Genomic DNA, 22,227 nt, shown 5'->3' with positions numbered 1-22,227 from the left:
CTAGCCCCTAGAGCTCTGTCTAACTCTCTTAAATCTATCCAGTGATTTGGCCTCCACTGCCATCTGTGGCAGGGAATTCCACAAATTCACAACTCTCTGGGTGAAAACGTTTTTTCTCACCTCAGTCTTAAATGGCCACCCCTTTATTCTAAGACTGTGACCCCTGGTTCTGGACTCGCCCAACATTGGGAACATTTTTCCTGCATCTAGCTTGTCCAGTCCTTTTATAATTTTATATGTTTTTTATAAGATCCCCCTCATCCTTCTAAACTCCAGTGAATACAAGCCTAAACTCGTATAATTGTGGATCGAATGAGATTAAACTAAAATCTTCCGCTATCCTGTTACGGAAGTATTGCCTTTAATGAAGAGTTCTCATTTTTAAATTTTTCGTCAAACATAAAACCAACTTGCTGCTTCTTCACAGTTTTGATTTCCAAATCAAGAGAAGGGTTGCTCTGATTTCTGCCTCGAAGCAGCCAGGCACCTCTTTTCCCTCTGTAAGGTGCAAATGACTGGCAGCTTTTATTTCTTGTTTCAGGCCTTTGTATGAAGGTTATAGGCTCGCTGATGCTATCTGCCACTTTGCCTCATGACATATTTAACCCGAGGTCTGCATGTTGGAGCAGATAGGTTGCAGTTTGTTTTATTCATGGTGAGAGACTCATGGAAGATGGCTTGCAATCTCGACTCGCAAGAGGCTGACTCCATTACCTGCTTCCTTTAGATAACCAGTGTTAATTCCACCTTATCTGCAATGGGCTGTTTTAAAAAAAAAAACTAGCTTCTGTCAAAGATGGTCATGAGTTGAAAGCAATAATGGTATCAGCTCAACAATTTTCCATCTTCAAACCAACATTCAGAATTTTCAGGGATTTAACTACATTGTATCAAATGTCATTATTGAGAGTGTCACAGAGTCATGCAGCATGGAGGCTGGCCCTTCAGCCCAACTTCCCATGCTGACCAAGATGCTCCATCTGTACCAGTCCCACCTGCCCACATTTTGGCCCAAATCCCTCTAAACCTTTCCTATCCATGTACCTGCCTTTTAAATGTTGTTCGAGTACCTGCCTCAACCACCTCCTCAGGCACCTCGTTTCATTCGACTACCACCTTCTACATGAAAAATGTGCCGCTCATGTTCCTATTAAATCCATCCCCTCTCACCTTAAATCTACGTCCTCTGGTTCTTAGTTACTCTACTCTGAGTAAAAGACTGTGCATCTACCATATCCATTCCCCTCATGATCTTATACACCTCTGTAAGATCACCCTTCGTCCTCCAGCACCCCAAAGAAAAATACACAGATAACCACATTGCAATTATTTAGCTGAATTTCAAGTTTGCTTCTTTATCCACTAAACCTGCCTCATCTGTAAGTATTTATATCACAATTTGCTTTATTTCGGTCTGTATATTTCATTCTTTATTTCAATTTCCGTATTTTATTTGGATCTAATTCACCAGTTACCAGATGCCCCACATGCCCCGTTGATCTCCCTGTGCTGTTATCCGCTCCCTTGTCTGCAAAGTTCAGTCATGTATGGTCCTCGTGCCAGCAAGTTTCAGACGGACTGAAAGGAATTTTTCACCAGGGATGCTCGTCCAGTTGAAATTTATATACGACATGGTTTTGGAGGTGGAGGTTGAAGGTTGCAGGAAAAATGTTCCTGATGTTGGGGATGTCCAGAACCAGGGGTCACAGTTTTAAGAATAAAGCCATTTACGACTGAGATGAGGAAAAACCTTTTCACCCAGAGAGTTGTGAATCAGTGGAATTCTCTGCCGCAGAACGCAGTGGAGGCCAATTCACTTTTCAAAAGAGAGTTAGATTTAGCTCTTAGGGCTAACGGAATCAAGGGATATGGGGAAAAAGCGGGAACGGGTACTGATTTTGGATGATCAGCCATGATCATATTGAATGGTGGTGCTGGCTCAAAGGGCCGAATGGCCTACTCCTACACCTATTTTCTATGTTTGTATGTTATCTCTACCCAATAATTGGGACATGCTCCGTTGCAGCAAATGTTGTGTTTTATATAATTGTTCTCTTTGCTTTTCATCGTCTTTATGACATATTTTAAAGTTAAAATGTGATGAGTTGATGAATGGCAAAGGGTCTGTTCAATTCAGCTGGAAGTCTGACATCGAAGAAGAAGTCAAACTATCTGAAGAAATTCTATAGGTTGGAGCCTCTAGGCATAAGTTAGTCATCTTGCATTTCCCTGGTCATGATTTTTTTTTTAAATAATATTTTTGCAATAACATTGAATTGAATACATTTTATTAGCCAAAGATATATACATACATACAAGGAATTTGCCTTGGTGCTTTGTTCGCAAGGTACAACACGATGTTTTGTTTTTTGTACTTGTACATCCAAATCCAGCACCAGTTCCTTGACGCAGTCAGTCAGGAGCTGCAGCTGAACACGGATGCTTTTGTGATCACAGTCATGTGTTAAAAATTGACTAGAATATTTATTATCTACATTGATGTGCAATAACATTGCAACAATATACTGTGAATCAGAGTAAACATAGAAACATAGAAAATAGGTGTAAGAGTAGACCATTCTGCCCTTCGAGCCAGCACCGCCATTCAATATAATCATGGCTGATCATCCAAAATCAGTACCCGGTTCCCGCTTTTTCCCCATATTTCTTGATTCCGTTAGCCCTAAGAGCTAAATCTAACTCTCTCTTGAAAACACCCAAGTGAATTGGCCTCCACTGCCTTCTGTGGCAGAGAATTCCACAGATTCGCAACGCTCTGGGTTAAAAGGTTTTTCCTCATCTCACTCCTAAATGGCTTACCCTTTATTCTTAAACTGTGACACCTGGTTCTGGACTCCCCCAATATCGGGAATATTTTTCCTGCATTTAGCCTGTCCAATCCCTTAAGAATTGTATATGTTTCTATAAGATTCCGCTCTCATCCTTCTGAATCCAATGAATATTAGCTCAGTCGATCCATTCTTTGGTTAGCAAGGTAATTAACAAATACATCATTGCCTATCTTGAAATTATTTGGGATTGGCTGAAGATTTCATTTCACTGGAGATTGGAGGGAAGCTGCAGTGTAGTCAGACTTAATTGAACAAGCAGAGCCTTATTTCCAGCAGACTTGAGTCTGTCTTTCCTGCCCTGAGATTATTTTATTCCACTGGGCAGACACTTAAGATCGTGTGCTTGTCAATGTATAAAACATACATGTCAAATTCTGTCATTGGTGGAGACTTAATTGCACCTAAAAATGACAAGTTAATATCATTGTTCATTTTAGTCATCCTTTCACAAGTTTGCTTTGTAAAAACCCCAAAGAGGTGAAGTCCCAATTTTATAACACCCATGGGCTAAGCTTAATGAAAACTGAAGAAAGTGCTTAGCTATTTGAGTGAGCAGTGAAGCAAGTTATTGTGTTATTGTGAGTTGCCAGTGGCCCATTCTCTCATCCTTGCTACGTCAGCATCAGGCAATCATATTTCTTCCGCCTTTCACTGAAAATGCTGCACAGAAGCACTCCTTTGAATATATAGAGAAGGCTGCAACGTCCTTCCAGAATCAAATTCTGATTAGTTCATTGTCATACAGTATATGTCAGGGTACAGTGAAATTCCTTGTTTGCATGAAGCTCAGAGTATACCATATACCTTATAATAAAGTATAATATGGTAATGTGTATATATATATATATATATATATATATATATATATATATGTACACATATATATTACACTATATTACCAGGTATATTGTATATATAAAACAGTCTGACGAAGGGTCCCGACCTGAAATGTTACCCATCCTTTTTCTCCAGAGACGCTGCCTGACCTGCTGAGTTACTCCAGCACTTTGTGTCTACCTTCGGTATAAACTAGCTTCTGCTGTTCCTTTCCACACATACCTGGTAATGATGGATACAATAGTAAATAGGTGTCAAATGCAAAATGTTGTAAAGCACGTATGCAACCTGAAGTAGTGCAAAGACAATGTCTAAAGTGTAACAACAAAATGCTCTTGTTTTTTGAGTTAATATGAGTAGGCCTTCTGGCCATTGGAGTCTGCTCCACCATTCAGCCAGAGGCTGATCTTCTAGTTTTAGTTACAGAGATGCAGCATTGAAACAGGCCCTTTGGCTGAGCAATGATCACCTGTACTAGTTTTATGTTATCCCAATTTTGCATCATATATACTAGGGGCAACTTAGCGAATTAACCTACACACCTGCACGTGTTTGGGATGTGGGAGTACAATGGAGCACCCAGAGTAAATGCACATGGTCATGGAAAATGTGCAATCTCCATATACACAGCACCCCACCTCATATCAAACTCAGGTCTCCAGCATTATAAGGCAACAACTCTACCGCTGAGCTATTGTGCCGCCCTTGATCAATATCTACTACTTTAGCTCTGTTTTCCTGGAATGCCCGATGATCCCATCAATGCAATCCAGGGGAAGATCAGATTGTGTTCCAATGTGGTCTTAGTGTTCGCTTTCGATGGAATTTACAGTCAATACAAGTGCCACAGGGTTTTGGTCTCGATTCTAACTGTTGTGTCCTACTTGATATTTATTCTTCACTCAAGTTATAAAACAACAAAAGTGAAATACTGTAATTCTGTTATTAAAAACAAAGTGTAAATGCTCAGCAAATACAGTAATTCCTCGTTTTTATGGACCCTGATTTTTAACTGATTTTGGTTATAGCGGATGCACCTACCGAACTTCACGGCCAGGTCAGGTTGCCGACACCACCCCTAGTCCATAGCTTTCTCACCCCCTCCAGGCCGTACCTGCTGTCGCTGTCGCCACCACTGGCCCTCACTAACTCCCCAACCTTTCTGTCCTGGGCCTCCTCCATTGCCAGAGTGAGCCCACATGCAAACTGATGGAAAAGTACCTCATGTTCTGCTTGGGTAGCTTACAATCCAATGGTATGAACATTGAATTCTTCAATTTTAGATAAACACCCCTGCCCCCCTTCACTTCTTCTCCCATCCCCTTTTCTTTTCAACCCCATCCTCCTGTGCACAATGTGAACTATTTCCCCCCTCCCCCTGCCCTTCATCCTCCACTTGTATTCCTTCCTCTAGCTTCACAATTCACAACTCTTCAATCCTCTGTCTCACACCTCCTGGCTTTTTGTCTTTGGCATCTGTTCAACCATTGGCCTGTCAAAACCCCCTCCATCCGTATCTACCTATGAGATACCAGGCTTTTTCCTGTCTCTTCTCTCTTCCAGCTTTCTTCCCCCTGTCCATCCCACTCCTCCCCACCATATTCACCTAACCTGTAACGTCATCTATCCATATTCTCCAGAAATGCTGTCTGACCCACTGAGTTACTCCAGCAGTGGGTTTTTATTTTCCTCCCTATCAATAATCCAGCCCTTCAGTTCAGTTGCTTAACTACTGTGCGTCACTTATATGGCAAAACTTTGTTGGCCCTCCAGCATTTTCGTGTTACTTCTAGGCTCATTGACAAGAACTAAATACAGGAGATCTCTGTTTCAGCATCAGACAGCTTCAAATTTGTCAAACTGATTACTGAGGGAGTTGACATCTTATTAGCTGTACAAATGTTTGTTTGACACTGTGGTTAGATATGCAAACAATTTAAATAGAAAAGTCTTACGAATAATTCCGAAATGTAGCTGATAATTATTTAGTCAGCGCTGTCTAACCATATCACAGCTGTAAGAGATTGAAGAGCATTTAAAAAGATGTTGACTTGAATGGAGAATTAAGAATCCTTTTCATATCTCCCTTCGTTCTTTTCTTTCAGTCCGGGGTTTTGCCAGTGATGATGAATATTTGGAAATCACAGGAATTGTCAAGGAAGATGCTGGTGAATATGAATGCAGTGCCTATAACGACGTGTCATCTGCTGACATGCGAAAAGTACATGTAACAGTAAACTGTGAGTAATTGCCACAGCTTTTTATCTTTCTGTGAGTTTTTGTCTTGTTCAAGGTAACAACAATGTCATTGCTGAGAATTACATGCTGCACAACCAGTGTCCACTAGAAGAGAACTGCCTCTGCATGTAAAATGCATCTTCTTCGATCTACCTTAGCATCAGCCTTACAGTAGAAAAGTTCTTGACCAGACTGATCTGTTGGGAGAGTTTCTCCTCTCTACACTCCTAACCTGTTCACGTTGCTGAATCTGATGAACGTTCTGTGACTGCACTCTTAGAGCTCTGGAACCGAAGCAGAATAACTCCAGAGAACTTTGTCCCCATCCAAATGTTAGTTGGTTTAACTTAAAGATACAGCATGGAAACAGGCCCTTCGGCCCTCCAAGTTCATGCCAACCAGCGATCACCCATACATTAGTGCTATCCTACGCACTGGGGACAATTTACAGAAGCCAATTAACCTACAAACCTGCACTCTTTGGAATGGGGAGGAAACTTGAGCATCCGGAGAAAACCCACACGGTCACAGAGACAATGTACAAACTCTGAACAGACAGCGCCCATAGTCAGGATCGAACCCAGGTTTCTGGCGCTGTATGGTAGCATAGAGCAGAGAGTTGTCACACAGAGAGTTGTGAGTCTGTGGAATTCTCTGCCTCACAGGTGGACGTCAGTTCTCTGGATACTTTCAAGAGAGAGCTTGATAGGGCTCTTAAAGATAGCGGACTCAAGGGATATGGGGAGAAGGCAGGAACTGGGTACTGATTGTGGATGATCAGCCATGATCACATTGAATAGCGGTGCTGGCTCGAAGGGCTGAATGGCCTACTCCTGCACCTATTGTCTATTGTCAAATCTACCGCTGCACCACTGAGCCACCCCAATGGCAATAAATAAGCTATGTTCTTGTGCAGTACTTTTAGACTGTGTAAGGTATTGTCTTGCAGGTTGCTAAAATGTGGAGAAAGGAACTTTTCAGTTGCTCATGTCGAACTTGCAATCCAGATTGTAAAAGATGTTGTTGAAATCCACTCACATCTTGCAGTAAAACTGATCATATGTTTTTGTGACTTTAATATGCAAATTGAAATGAATAGTTCATCTCCAAATGTGGCATCCAGACCAAACATTTGCATAGACCTAAAAATATATTTGTCTCGTTGGCAAATTCTTCATGTTTGCTGATTTTCACTAATTTTTGCTGAGACTATAAACCAAATTGGTAATTAACATAACATAATAATAATAATGGATGGGATTTATATAGCGCCTTTCTAATACTCAAGGCGCTTTACATCGCATTATTCATTCACTCCTCAGTCACACTCGGTGGTGGTAAGCTACTTCTGTAGCCACAGCTGCCTTGGGGCAGACTGACGGAAGCGTGGCTGCCAATCTGCGCCTACGGCCCCTCCGACCACCACCAATCACTCACACACATTCACACACAGGCAAAGGTGGGTGAAGTGTCTTGCCCAAGGACACAACGACAGTATGCACTCCAAGCGGGATTCGAACCGGCTACCTTCCGGTTGCCAGCTGAACACTTAGCCCATTGTGCCATCTGTCGTCCCAACATAGTGACACCTGGTATGAGGCAGTTTTTGCATTTGTGTGAATTATGAATTTTAATATGACAGACAGTTGAAACAATGTGTGTGTTTTACATTATACACAGGATTTTTTTCTTGTATTGAATGGTATGATTTCTAGCTATTGATCTGAATGGCTGTCATTGGCCCTAAGTTCAATAAGCAAGTCCTGAGAGGGTATTACTACCGTTTATATCTGCTGTATAAGTTTTAATCAAAAATCCAGATTTTATGAGAAATCTTCTGATATGTCGAGATGTAGCCAGAGTTGGGGAATTAAGAACCAGAAGTGAGGGGGGAAAGATTTAATGGGAATCTGAGGGGTAACTTTTTTACACAAAGGGTGGTGGGTGTATGGAATAAGCTGCCAGAAGGCGTAGTTGGGGCAGGTACTATCATGCGTGGGAAGGAACTGCAGATGCTGGTTTAAACCGAAGATAGACACAAAGGTAACTCAGCGAGATAGGCAGCATCTCTGAAGAGAAGGAATGGGTGACATTTCGGGTCGAGACCCTTCTTTAGACTATCATAATGTTTAAGAAACATTTAGATTGGTAGAGGAATAGGGTAGGTTTAGAGGAATATGTGCCAAAAGCAGGCCGGTGGGGCTAGTATAGATGGAGCACGTTGGTCAGTGTCGGCAAGTTGGGCCGTGGGACCTGTTTGCACGCTTTATGATTCATTCTCAAGGTTGCTTTTGAAAGAATAGTTAAAGGCCTGATTTGGCTTTATCTGACATCAGGGTAAAACACAGATGGAGCTACCTTCCTGCCAATTGCGACTAGCATCACATTGCTTTAATTTTCTGCCCTGTAGTTAATGATTTGTGTTTTTAAGCACAGTGGACATCTCCTAACCCTGTGGTCAACCATCAACCTGTGGCTCTCACTCGCCAGAAGATCAACATCTCCCAGTCTATCTTCTCTTTATATGTGCATTCACTCTGGGTGGAATAACAGGGTAGTTATTAAGATATTAGCCCATCTCTCGGCGGCTCCTGTGCTAATGATCAGTGATTCATTCATGATAAATATGCCATAAAAAAACTTTTCACAGTATCCTTTACTTTGCACTTTCTCAGCATCACTTCTCTTATTCATCCAGAATTACTAGGTATTCCGAAGATCGACTTATCACTTTGTAACTATATTAATTTCTGTATTCAAATCTGCAGCGGCAATCAGTGTTATCTGAGAATAATCAATGGCTATTAGTAATTCTGTCAACTGAGAGGTTTATAGAGTCATAGGGTGATACAGTGTGGAAACAGGCCCTTTGGCCCAACTCGCCCACATCAGCCACCAATCTATAGGGAGTTCCAGCGGTTGCTCCCAAGTGAGTCCATGTAAATGAATGCTGAGACCTTTGTTGGTGGATATACTGTTTGAAGGCCATGGGGTTATCTGAGCAAAAATGATAGGACAGATTTCTGCAATTATTCAATCAAGACCTCCATGTAATGCAAAATTCATATCGTCTGGCATACTCAGGACATGAACTGGCTTAGATTTTCCAGACTATTTGATGTTATTTTTACTTAGACCCCACCAATTTTATAACCAAATGTTTAGATATCACACAATTTTGTAATCAATTTTCCAGTGAGCGAGCTACTTTGAAGGAGAGCACAGGAATTAGGAATTTAATGGAGCAATTAAATGCCACATAAGCATCTGTGAAGAAAGCTTTTAGTGAGTGCTCTTTACACTTTCTCATGCCAGTAGATGTGAATTATTTCCTGTGAAGTTGTTTAAAATCATTCCCAGTGTGCAATACAACCAGAGGGACTTCCTACCAAAATGAATGAATGCAGAACACTCTACACCGAGCTGATTAATTTTGGAAACTGGCCACATGGGCGGAGCAGTAGAAGCTGATGCAGGAGTCGGTGTCCACGTGGCAGGTGACACATATTCACGTCTGATTGTACTCCCACTCAACTCCAGCAGTCTGGACATAGGTCATGCTTGTTTATCAGATGTACACAGGACACCAGACAAAGGCATTTCCATGGCATTGTTGACAATATCTTATAACTGAAAAAAAAGACACAAAGTGCTGGAGTAACACAGCAGATGAGGCAGCATCTCTGATTGGCATGAATATTCGGGTCAGGACCCTTCTTCAGACTGACCGATTCAATGACTTGATCTAACCTGAAAAATTGCTTATGCACGTTCCCCAGAGATGCTGCCTGACCCGTTGAGTTAATCCAGCACTTTGTGTCTTTTTTGGTAAACCAGCATCTGCAGTCCTCTGTGTCTGGTCTACATCTTATAACTGAAGCCTCTTGACCTCATCAGATGACTGCCTGGTTGGTATTTACACTTCCAACCTGTTCATTTCTTATCGAGCTCAACAAAACCTGGAAGATTATCTCCACAGGCCTACTTGGAAAATTCTATTTTTTATCATAAAACTCTGCACTAGAAATTAGTTCAACAATGCAGAATTAGCTTTTTTCATTCAATTTGGTCTAACAATGCCAGAAGTAATTGTCATCGTGCACATGCAGACGATGGACCAATTTGTTCATGGGACATGCTAGTCAGTAATGTAGTGATGGTATCCTGATACAACACAATAAATGTTAATGTTAATCTGACTGGATGTGCACGTGAGGTTACTACAGGTGCACAACCTTTTATCCGGAGTTCCGGAAACCGAAAAGCTCAGAAAACCGGACATTTTTTCCAGGATGTCGTCTGCACACCAAAGCTCGCGTTTGGCACCAAACTTGACCCGAAACGACCCACGGTCAACCCAGGTCTGTACTACTGTAGCGGCTGCCTCCTCCCCGGAGGAGACACTTAAACATCTGTAAATCATTGCTTAAATGTTAGTCAGTTAGTTTGGAGGGCTTTTATGTGAAGGGGGGGGTGAAGGGGGAAACTTTAATTCTTAGTCCCCTACCTGGTCGGAGAGGCGGGGAGCGGGCAATGCCTTACCGGGTCGCCGTGCAGTAAGCTCCGGAGCGCTGTGGCCGCCGACTCCCAACATCGCGGAGCTGGGGCTGCGGGCGTCCGGCCGCGGGCGGCGCTGGATTTGGAGCGCTGCACAGCCAGGGGTAGAGTTGACGGGGTCGGAGCTCCAACCGGCGCCGCCCGCGGCCGGACGCCCGCAGCCCCCAGCCCCCAGCTCCGCGATGTTGGGAGTCGGCGGCCACAGCGCTCCGGAGCTTACTGCACGGCGACCCGGTAAGGCATTGCCCGCTCCCCGCCTCTCCGACCAGGTGGGGGACTAAGAATTAAAGTTTCCCCCTTCACCACCCTCCCCCCCCACCACATAAAATCCCTCCAAACTAACTGACTAACATTTAAGCAATGATTTACAATGATTCCCCAGTCTCCGGGGAAGAGGCAGCCGCTCCAGACTTTTCAAGCCGCCCGCGCTACCTACCTAATCTACGCTAAAAATCTTCCATTCGGAAATCCGAAAAATTCCGAAATCCGAGAAGTGTCTGGTCCCAAGGCTTTCGGATAAAAGGTTGTGCACCTGTATTACCAAATTCATTCAAGTTGCCCTTTAAAGAAACTGAACGTAGACGCATCTTGTCAGATTTACTTTAATGCGTGAAAAGCACTGATTTTGCTGAATATTAATTAAAAAATTTAAAAATCAGCACTAAACTGAACTCAAAATACCTGACAATTCAAGTAATAACATTTCAAGTAATAACATTTCAGAATACCAAAATAGCAATTATTGTTACTGTTTTGTTTTGCCTAATTTATCAAGAAGGCATTACTTTGTCATTTTATTTGATTGCATTGACCAGAGTTCTAGGAGCTGCACTTTGGAAAATATTGTAGACAGATTCTCACTGATATTTTGTAAGGTTTCTTTCCTCTTCACAGCAATATAATGAAGGGGCTGACACCACAGATATTGAAATTATTTGTATTAAGATTTCCTCACAAAATAAATCCCACCATAATTTTTTGGTGACATAACTGATGCAAACTATGAGCCGGATAATTATTTCTTCGCCGTGTCGGGCCGGCATGTTGGCGCAGCGGTAGAGTTACTGTCTGACAGTGCTTATAGCGCTATGGGTGCTTGTCTGTACGGAGGTTATTTGTTCTCCCCGTGACCTGCGTGGTTTTCTCTGAGTGCTCCGGTTTCCTCCCACACTCCAAAGACGTACAGGTTTGTTAGTTAATTGGCTTGGTATAAATGTATAAAATGTCCCTAGCGTAGGACAGTGTTAATGTGTGGGGATTGCTGGTCGGTGCGGACTTGGTCGGGCCGAAGGGTCTGTTTCTGCACTGTATCTCTAAACTAAACTAAATAGCACTCACCCGATCGATTGTTTAAACCAATGAATCCTTAAAATGGGTATGTGTCAAATATTAATTTTGTAGAATAGCCACACTGATATTAAATTCTCAGCACCTTTGCACATCACGTACTGTTTCATTCCATTGATTAAACATCTACCTGGCACTGAATGACCGAACTAATTAGTTTCCATCCTGCATCAGATCTAATATTGTTCTTTCCCCTCCCTGTGTTCTATTGTGGAATACTTCACAGTCACATTTACTGTAATTATTTTGCTGTTTGACTCTTCTCTTGAAGTGTTCAATCCACCTACAAAGCTCAGAATTACTAACCAAGCTTTATAAAGAACACAAAAGCCATTATTTACTGCAAAATAATCGGCAGCAGGTCCAATTGAACCATCCAATGAAATGTTCAGCTTTGATCTTGACCATTCATCCACTGTACGTTTATTCTTAATATGGATCTACGAGGTTATTAACTTCCAGCTGTCTTTCCCAATTGTGTCCTGCATTGGGTCACAATTTTACTGGGGACATTATTTTCATTATTTAATATTCTTGCTGGTTGCAATGGATTAATAATTATTAAGGGAATCAATGAATATATTGTTAGTGCTGCTGTGGTTTAAACAATCAGTAATGACCTTATTGACTGGCAGAGGAGGCATGGGGTCCACAGTAGCCTGCTCCTGCTTTATTTCTTTTGTTGTTCTTGTAATTGAAGATAGCTGCAGTCGCGACTGTTGTGCAAAATGGGATCATAAGAGTCGATTTACCAGATAAATATCCTGGAGTTCTGGACCTCTGATCAAGAGAAGTCCATCTTCAGCTGGGGGGGAATTTAAACTCACTTAAATAACACAATATTATCCACAATTGTGACTGCTGAAGAGCAGGTTTGTTGTAAAAAAAATACCCGGTTCACTCACATCTTCAGGAAATAGAATCTGCTTTCTTATCTGATCTGTGTCTGAACCTAAACCTTTCAGCCCTCTGTAATGGCTTCACAATCTCACCGTCACATCAATCAACTCCTTCAAATTGCAATAAGAATAATAAAGCTGGTCAGACCACCCAGACTTGGCCTGAGATTCAGATGAAACAACTTACTCCCAGCCTGCCAAACGTAAGAGTTCTTTGTAAGGATACTGGAGACTGAGGCTCACACTGAGAGATCTGCTGCATATTTCATCCATGCCGCAGCCTGATGTATCTGTCTTGCAGAATCATATCTTAATGACATTTTGAAGACTTCATCATGATCTCCAGACCTATCCTGTCCTTTCATGAGTACACATCCACCAGAGACAGTGATGTGGTACCATACACTTGGAAAGGTGCAGCCCTGGCAGTCAGCAATATTGACCTATTATCTCATGAAGACTCATGGCTTCAGGTCAAACATGAACAGGGGTCACCTCCTTCAGGTTAATATCCACACTCCACCCTCAGCATCAGTAAAACCAAGGAACTGATTGTTGACTTTACAAATGGATGGCCAAGGATCCGCAAACTTGGCTTCATTGATGGTGGAGAGAATAAACAATTTCAAGTTCATGGGCATGTATATCCCTGAAGATCTGTCCTGGACCTTGCACATTGACGCACCCATAATGAAAGCTCATCAACACCCGACTTCCTTAGAAGACTGAGGATATTCGGTATGTCGACAAACATTCTTTTGAATTGCTGCAGATGTTGGTTTGTTTCATCATGGCCTTGTTTGGTAACTCGAATGCCCGGGAATAAAGGAGATAATAAAAAGTAGTGGACACTGCCTGGTCCATTATGAGTGCTGACCTCCCCACCATCAAAGGAATCTATAGCAGGTGCTGGCTCAAAAATGCAGCCATCGTCGTTAAGGACCCACACCATCCTGGCCACATGCTCATTGCACTCCTACATCGGGAAGAAGGAATAGTGATCTGAAAACAGTAATGTTCAGGAGCAGCTTCTTCCCACACCCATCAGGCTAATCAACACTTCAAACTCCAATACCAACTAAACTCTGAGCTACAAACTACTTTGGTTGCACTAGGGACTTTGGGCTTTGTTTTGTTTTGTACTATATTATTTATTTATTTATTTATTTAACTTTTGTTTATTTATTATATTATCTATTGTGTACTGAAGGTAGTGAGGAAGGTTCTTGACCCTAAACATCGCCTATTCATTCTCTGCAGAGATGCTGCCTGACCCGCTGAGTTAATGCAGCTTTTTGTGTCTATCTTGGCTTTCTTGAGAATGGCCTTTAGCTTGGATGTTATTTGAAAACAAGCCAATAAGAGATCATCACAGTTGCTGCCTCACAGCACCAGATACCCAGGTTCGATGCTGACTACGAGTGCTCTCTGTGTAGTGTTTGTACGTTCTCCCTGTGACCGCGTGGGTTTTCATGGGGTGATCCAGTTTCCTCCCATACGTGCAGGCTTGTAGGTTAATTGACTACTGTAAATTCTCCCTAGTGTGCAGGATAGAACTAGTGTATGAGTGATCATTGGTCGGCGTGGACTCAGTGGGCTGAAGGGCCTGTTTTCACGCTGTATCTATAAAACTGAAAACAAAAAGAAAGAGGTGAAAGGAGAGGCATGAAAACACTTGAACTGCTTGTATTCCCCCTTTCATGGCAAGGTGCAAAGTTATCCAGGAATGGAATAAACCAGTGGAGGCGGACGCAGGTGGTACAGGCACGTCACAAAAAAATAATACAGCCGTTCCTCAAAAATTGGCATATCCATTTAAGACGAGGTAATTTTGGAAGTGTAGAGTTGGGGTTGATGCTGATCGATGCTAGTTGATAGCGTGAATGCTGCTGAACAGCATCAATGGGGCCGAGGTCTGAGTCTGACTCAAGGATGATGGATATTCAAGCTCAGGATTGTTCTGCCATAGCTGCCACTTCCTCTTATGTTAGGAACCAAGATGCCAAGATTATTTCTGCACTTGCAACTTATTTCTACCCTCTACGAGTCAGTAGCTGTCATATCTGAGTTATGCAGCAACGAAGATAAAACCCAGCATAAGCACCGTCGTGAAATAGATTTAAGCATAATGCCCCCAGGGCCCTGAAAAACTATACTTGGATTTCCAATAATAATTTTTTTTCCCTTTATGCTGTCAGTACATTTTCACAGCTCTGCAAAGTAGATTAATTGAAATACGCTGTTCAAAATAGAACACTTTTAAAGAGAGAGCTTCTGACAGGGACTAAATAACACAGTAGGTTAAAATATTTTTTTCTACCTCCTGGGAGTTTGTTTGAATTCACTTCAGACTGATAACACGAAAGCTTCCTTTGGGCTGATACTTATTTGAATCCTAATTTTCAGAGCATTGTTACAACATGAAAGAAGGCCATACAGTCCATTGAGTGTTTGCGGGTAGAGCCATTCCTATCAAAGCACAAAATGCTGGAGGAACCTAGCGGGTCAGGCAGCTGTTGAGGGAATGGGCAGGTGACATTTTGAGTCAGGATACTTCAGGGTCTGAAGAAATATCATCTGTCCATTCCTTCCACACACGCTGCCTGGCCTGTTCCACTCCTCCACTCCTCCACCGCTTTGTGGTTTGGTCAAGATTCCAGCATCTGCAATTCCTTGTGTCTCCATTCCAATAACATCCAATTCCCTCACTCTTTTTCAATACTGTTGCAAAGCATCCTTCCTAATGTATTTCACACATTAATCTGTAAAATAGATTAAATGTATTTGAGGGATGAGGGATTTTAACTACAGTGTTCGAATGAAGAAGCTGGTGTTTTGTTTCTTCTTTGGAGCAAATAAGTATGAAAGGAAATTTGGTCGGGATGCCGAAGAACATGAGTGTTTTTTGACTGAGTTGATTTCAGTCATCTGTCTCTTCCATTTAAAGATGTGGACAAAACAGTCAAATGGACTGTGACAAAAATCTTTCCTTCTCGATGATTGCTACGATGTTGATTCCAGTGGGTGCAGAGAAGCAGAATCAACCATTACCTTTCAATTAATTAGAAGGGCACTAGAGAAAGAATCCCTTACACGGCTTTGAGGCAAGTGCAGAGGAATGGGGACAATGGGGTTGTCACAAAGATCACAAAAAAAATATGTATCAGTGATATCAGAGTAGAGATTCATTCAGGAGCACTGGGGTGCCAACTTCTGAGGGTGGAGTGAAGGAGGAGTTTCTCTCCACAGTTAATCATATCTGAATGCTAAAATCTTCATTAAGCATATTAAAAATATTTGATTTCCAGTCACTGGGATTTGGACTTGAAATTGTTGAAAATATGATTCCATTTGAAATATAGCTTCTATTGTCAGAATTATGAGTATCATCATTTGGTCCTGAGAAGTAACGTCCCAAAACTGGGTCTCTCGAACTTCTCCAACTTCCTTTCTGTTTTCCCATCTATTTAAATCATTCTCTCCCCTGTATTCCTCGCATACTAGTGGCCACTTGTTTGTATAGAGCCCCCGCAAACATACACCCAATTTATTTCCCCAGCTGTTCAAATCCTTTACTCTTCCTTGCATGTACTATTTCTCAACTGTAAAGTTTCCCATTTATATATGTGCTCACAATGGCATCACTCTCAATTGCATGTATTCTTGCTTGTTGAAAACTCTCAATTGCATCCCTTCTTGCTTGTGCAAAATCTTGGTCTCTTGCTTATGAAGACTTGTTTTTGCAGACAGGTTTTTGTCCAGTCTCTCACTTGCACAGAGTCTCATACTGTAGATCTGCATACACATGCTAATGCTACTCTCCTGCTTGTCTGCACTGTTGCATGCTTGTATGCATACTAATTTGCATTGGCATAGGGGCAGCATTAGGCCATTTGGCCGATCAAACTTGCTGTGCCATTCAATCTTGGGTGATCTATTTTTCCCTCTCAACCCCATTCTCCTGCCTTCTTCCTGCAACCTTTGACACCCTTTCTCATCGAACCTATCGATCTCCGCTTTAAATATATCCAATGACGGCCTCCACAGTTGCATTGAAGTGGACGTGCTCCCAGTTGCATTGACTCCCACTCATGAGTGCTCTCTTTTTTCATGTACTTATGCTTCTTCTTCTTATCGCGTCCACACACAAGATTAGAAGTTGTTCAGCCAGAGCTGAACACACTTCTCGGCATCTGCATACAATGGTGTCTGTCTTGTCGCTTCTTGTGCTTCTTGTGCGCGGTGGTGGAAAGATTGGTGGAAACAGGGTCGCGACGTGAATGCTCTTACCTTGATCCCATGTACTTATGCTTACAAACATTTATAATTGCACTCAGTTTTACTGGCACACACTTCCACTTGCACATTGTCATGCTGCGTGTCCTTCTGCTTGTGTACACAGTTGCGTGCATGCACTCTTGTTTGTTTGCATTTGCTTGCACTCTCACTTGGAGGTGCTCTCACTTTCACAGATTCCTACTTGAGGAAATTCTCATTTTCACAAACTGTCGCCTGCATACATTTTTGCTGCAATTTCTTACCCTGTCTGACTTCCTGTCTCTATCTATCTGATTTTTACTATTATTAATGTTGGAAAGGCTTGGAATTTACCGTGACCAATTCACTAGCATTAATATATGAATGCATTTATTAAACTTCTGCCAGCTGTTTATAAAGAGATAGTTGAGCCTACATCATAATAAGTGCATTCATGCCTTGCAGTTTCTGGGTGCTAATCTCATTCACTCATTTCCAAAACCATGACCTCTACATCAAGGACACATGGAGGTGGGTAATAATTAGATCAGTACCTTGCTTTAGATTCTCCAATAAAGTATTTCATGTTTTATAAAAAGGATAAATCACCCTGGCCTTCTCTCCAGCAGGGTTCAAGGTGGAAACAGTAAACAATCTTATTTTAGAAATTAAACCATCAGCCACATGAGAAAGGAACATAACTATTAAAGGGCCTGTCCCACTTTCACGACTTAATTCACGACCTCTGCCGAGTTTGCCCTTGACTCATACTCGCAGCATGGTCGTCACGGAGTCGTAGGTAGGTCATGATGCTAGTCGTAGGTACTCGTGGCATCAAGTAGATCGGGGCGTTTTTCTAGTCTGATGAAAAATGTCCACGAGTAAAAAAGGTTGTGAATTAGGTTGTGAAAGTGGGACAGGCCCTTGAGGAGATGTATGCAGTGTGGTCAATGTTTAAAATCACATTACCCACTGTTTAAAATCACATTGCTCAGCTCTGAGGATGGTATCATTTCTCTCAGTGCTCAGTAAAGCTTTGTCAGTCTGCATTGAAAACCATTTTCCAAGAGATGAAATATCCCTCTCTGAGATGTGATCAGAAAAATGTCCATTCTGTCAAAGTTCATATGCTTAATCCGAGCGTCATAGAAATATACAGCATGGAGACAGATCCACGCTGAACCTAAAGGACACATTTAAACTAATCTTTCACTGATCCTACTTTTATTCTGCTGCATTCTCATTAATTTACCCCAGATTTTACTGCTCCACCATATACTAGGGGCTAACCTATCAACCTGTATGTCTTGGGGACAACATCACCTATTCCTTTTCTCCAGAGATGTTGCCTGACCCACTGAGGTTGTTGCGCTTTTTGTGACTAGCTTCGGTGTAAACCAGCATTTGCAGTTCATTCCTACACAGTGCAGCCCAGGAATATTTCAGCCCAGTTCAGCCCACAATGTTTGTTTTAATCATGATGCCAAGGTAAACTGATTGTATCTGCCTGTACAAGATTCATATCCCTCTATTCCTTGCACTTCATCTGCCATTTCTCTGCCCATTTTTGCAACTGATCTTCATCCTGCTGTATCTCTGACAGCCTTTCTCACTGTGCAACTCATTCAATGCTGGCGTTGTTATCATTCCTGCTCACCAACCCATCTACATTTATGTCCATGCACTGATGGTTTACTGCTCCACTCCTCACCAAGACCATGCTTTTGTATATTTCTCATTTCACATAACTCTGCTCCCAGTTATGCCAGGATCTAGAACTCTCACGATTTAGCAAAAATGTAGAAGCCCATATTTCAGTTCCAAAGTGGTGAGTTTGCACTGAACTCTGAGATTCTACAGCACAGATGCCACACCAGATAATATTATGAAATACAGCTGTTCAAGAGGGCAGCTCACCAGCACCTTCTCAGAGGCAGCTAAAAATAGCTAATTAAATGCTTGCTCAGCCGATGAAACCCACATGCCTTTAATGAATATAGAGAAATATTGTCAGCACTAATGAGAACCATTTTGAACCAGTGGGAGCACATATCACATGTGAGAAAATAAGGGCTAGGGAATTGAATTTCCACTTCATTCTCTTTACACATCAGAGGTTTTTCAATTTAATTAGTTAGATAAAACTCATGAATTCACGAGCTAGAACTGGACACAACTGACAATATTCGTCCACCAATTTTGGAAAATCATTGACTTTTATTTACCATTTCTTTGTTACACAAATGCAGGAAGGTTGATATTCTTGGCCTGTAAATTTGAGATGGACTAACTTGAGATGTCCCCATGCATCATTGGTCCAGAACTTCCTTGATCTTTGGCACAAATGTTAATGCTACCTACTGAGTTGAAATGTATCAACTTGTGCCAGCTGATAAAATGGTATGTAACACCAGCATACCCAGGTTAGGGGAATCAACAGCTATAGGGCGTAGGCTTAGGTGAGAGAAGAAAGATTTAATTGGAGCCTGAGGGGCAACTTTTTCAGACAGAGGTGGTGGGAATGTGGAAAGAGCTGCCAGAGAAAGTAGTTGAGGAAGGTACAATAACAACATTTAAAAGACATTTGGACAGGTACATGGATAGGAAAGGTTTAGAAGGTAATGGGCCAAATGTAGGCAGGTGGGACTTGTGTAGATAGGGCATCTTGGTCGGTATGGGCAAGTTGGGCCAAAAGGCCTGTTCCACTGCTGTATGACTCTATGATACTTTCTCGTTGTTTATTTCATTTGTTGAAGCAGATAAAACGTTCATGGACAGGTACATGGATACAATCGGTTTGGAGGGTTATGCAGACATGGCTTGATTGGCCAAATGTGTGGTCTGCTATGAGATCTCACTCTTGGAGGCTGTAAGTTTTACTGCTCCTGTTTTAATCAGGAAGAGGGAACCCACACTGCCCCAAAGCTTGAAAATCTGACTACTGAAAACAAAATACCTTATCCTTGCTTTATCCCAGCTAGAGACCTGGGTTTGATCCTGACTACGGGTGCTGTCTATACGGAGTTTGTACGTTCTCCCCATGACCGCGTGGGTTTCTCCCACACTCGAAAGACGTACTGGTTTGTAGTTTAAGTGACTTGGTATAAATGGAAAATGTCCCTGGTGTGTGTAGGATAGTGTTAATGTGCGGGGCTCGCTAGTCAGTGTAGACCCGGTGGGCCGAAGGGCCTGTTTCCGCACTGTATCTCTAAACTAAAAAACGAAACTGAAATTCCAGTAACTGAAAATACTCGGCAGATCTGATTCCAAAGTTTTTGCCCGTGCTTTGGAGACTGTGCTAATAGCTTTGGAGATAATAGCATAGATTGTCGATGTTTAGTATTCATTAGATTAAAGGCCAAAATGAAAGTAAATACAGATTTGCTCAACACAAATTATATTTGTTTAACGGGGAAGTGGAGTCAGCTGATGGTCAGACCACTTACGGGTGAGGTCGAACCCTCGTCAGTGGTTACGAGGGCTGTCACGTGATGTCATGGGTTAAGGGGCGTGTCCTGCTACATAAGCAGATCTCACCTTGAGATCTGTAGTCACCAGGTAGCTGAGCTCGAGACAACACCCTCGCTCAGCTGCAGCAGCAATGACGATGCGTTAGAGGACCAAACTTGCATGTACGTCAACCATGTAATGTCTGAATAAAGCAACTGTTTGTTCACCACGTTTGGTGCCGCTACAATATTATAAATACCACATCAAGAAGCTTTTTGCTAAGTCATAGCCTCATGAGTTTACAATAGCATGGATAGAAAATTGGCCCAGAAGCAAAATGCAAAGGCTTATTATTGTCTTTCAGGTGATAGGGATGAATAAATCTTTGTTCCCCAGTGATTGGGAGAGCAAAGCCGAGCCTTTTGACACAGGTTAGCAACTTTAATGTGTACAGAGCATAGTCTAAAAGTTTGTATCTAATACAAAATGCAAAAAGCTACTAAATTTTGAGAAGGAAGGCTAGATGCAAATAAGTTATAGACAGATATGGGAAAATCAATGCAAAAAGTGTGATGAAATTTAATTTGGTTGGAAGAGTAGGGGGGAGGCATTATGAACAAAGGGATGCATTTTAAAGGTACACAGAATTGCTGGGGAAACTCAGCGGGTGCAGCAGCATCTATGGAGCGAAGGAAATAGGCGACGTTTCGGGCCGAAACCCTTCTTCAGACTGGATGCATTTTAAAAGTGGCTGTTAAAACAGAGAGCACTTTGGGTCTAAATGCACAATTTAAAAGAAAAAGGCTTAGTTGAAGAGGCCTGGTTAAAACAAAAGATGTACATTTCATATATTTATTTTGTTGCTGCCCATCGTTGGTAAGGCGGAGTTAACTGCGCATCTATAATTCTCCTTGAAAAGGGTGGTGTGTAGTTGCTAACGAACAGTTTCAGTGATTCTGGTGAAAATTGAAGCACAACGATACAGTAATAGAGAATGAGAAATCGCTAGAGACTAAGTACTGGAGTAAATCAACGGTTCAGGCAGCATCATTGGAGAACATGGACAGACTCTGAAGAAGTGTCACGACCAAAAACGTTGTCTTTCCATGTTCCCCATAGATGCTGCCTGACCTGCTGAGTTACTCCAGTACTTTATGTTTTCTTTTATAAACCAACTTCTGAGCAGTTCCTCGTTTCTACATAAGAAATTGATGCAGGATTAGACCGAAGTCCTCTTGAATCAATTTACTTTTCAATCTGATTATGGTGGATTTGACCGATTGTCTCAACTTCCCCTCAAATTTTTTTGGATCCGATTCTTCTACAGTCCAAATAATCAATCTACCTCGGCCTTGAAAATGCTTAAAGATTTAGTGTCTACAGCTGACTGGGTCAAACCCTTGTTCTCTTCATCTTAAACAGATGTACCAGTTATCTTAATAATGTGCCCTCCTGCGATGCTTGAAGATTTGCAGAATGTAAGTGCAGAGCCGATGGGGAGGAGAGTGGTGAGGACAGGTAGTTCAACGTTCTTAGGAAACTCTGTTCGAATTTTTCACGTGTAGATATTTTAGTTTTAGAGATACAGCGCGGAAACAGGCCCTTTCGCCCACCATGTCCGCACTGACCAGCGATCCCTGCACACTTAACACTATCCTACATACTAGGGACAATTAACATTAATACCAAGCTAATTAACCTACAAACCTGTACATCTTTGGCGTGTGGGAGGAAACTGAAAATCTCGGAGAAAACCCCCGCGGTCACGGGGAGAACGGAAAACTCCGTAC

General features: G+C 42.1%; 1 protein-coding gene across 4 annotated transcripts in view; it reads left to right on the top strand.

The window, feature by feature from the left end:
* LOC116991390 (opioid-binding protein/cell adhesion molecule homolog) overlaps positions 1–22,227 on the top strand; it is a 1,877,101-nt gene that overhangs the window by 1,800,556 nt on the left and 54,318 nt on the right. For all 4 annotated transcript variants that reach the window (XM_033049999.1, XM_033050001.1, XM_033050000.1 and 1 more), the window contains exon 5: positions 5,795–5,929. In XM_033049999.1, coding sequence (XP_032905890.1) covers positions 5,795–5,929 — 135 coding nt within the window. The remainder of the gene's footprint in view (positions 1–5,794; positions 5,930–22,227) is intronic.

The sequence above is a fragment of the Amblyraja radiata genome, chromosome 33, assembly GCF_010909765.2.
Source record: "Amblyraja radiata isolate CabotCenter1 chromosome 33, sAmbRad1.1.pri, whole genome shotgun sequence".
In the NCBI taxonomy this organism is placed as follows: Eukaryota; Metazoa; Chordata; class Chondrichthyes; order Rajiformes; family Rajidae; genus Amblyraja; species Amblyraja radiata.
The sequence above is the reverse complement of the archived record's forward strand: the minus strand, read 5'-3'. Positions and strand labels throughout refer to the sequence as shown.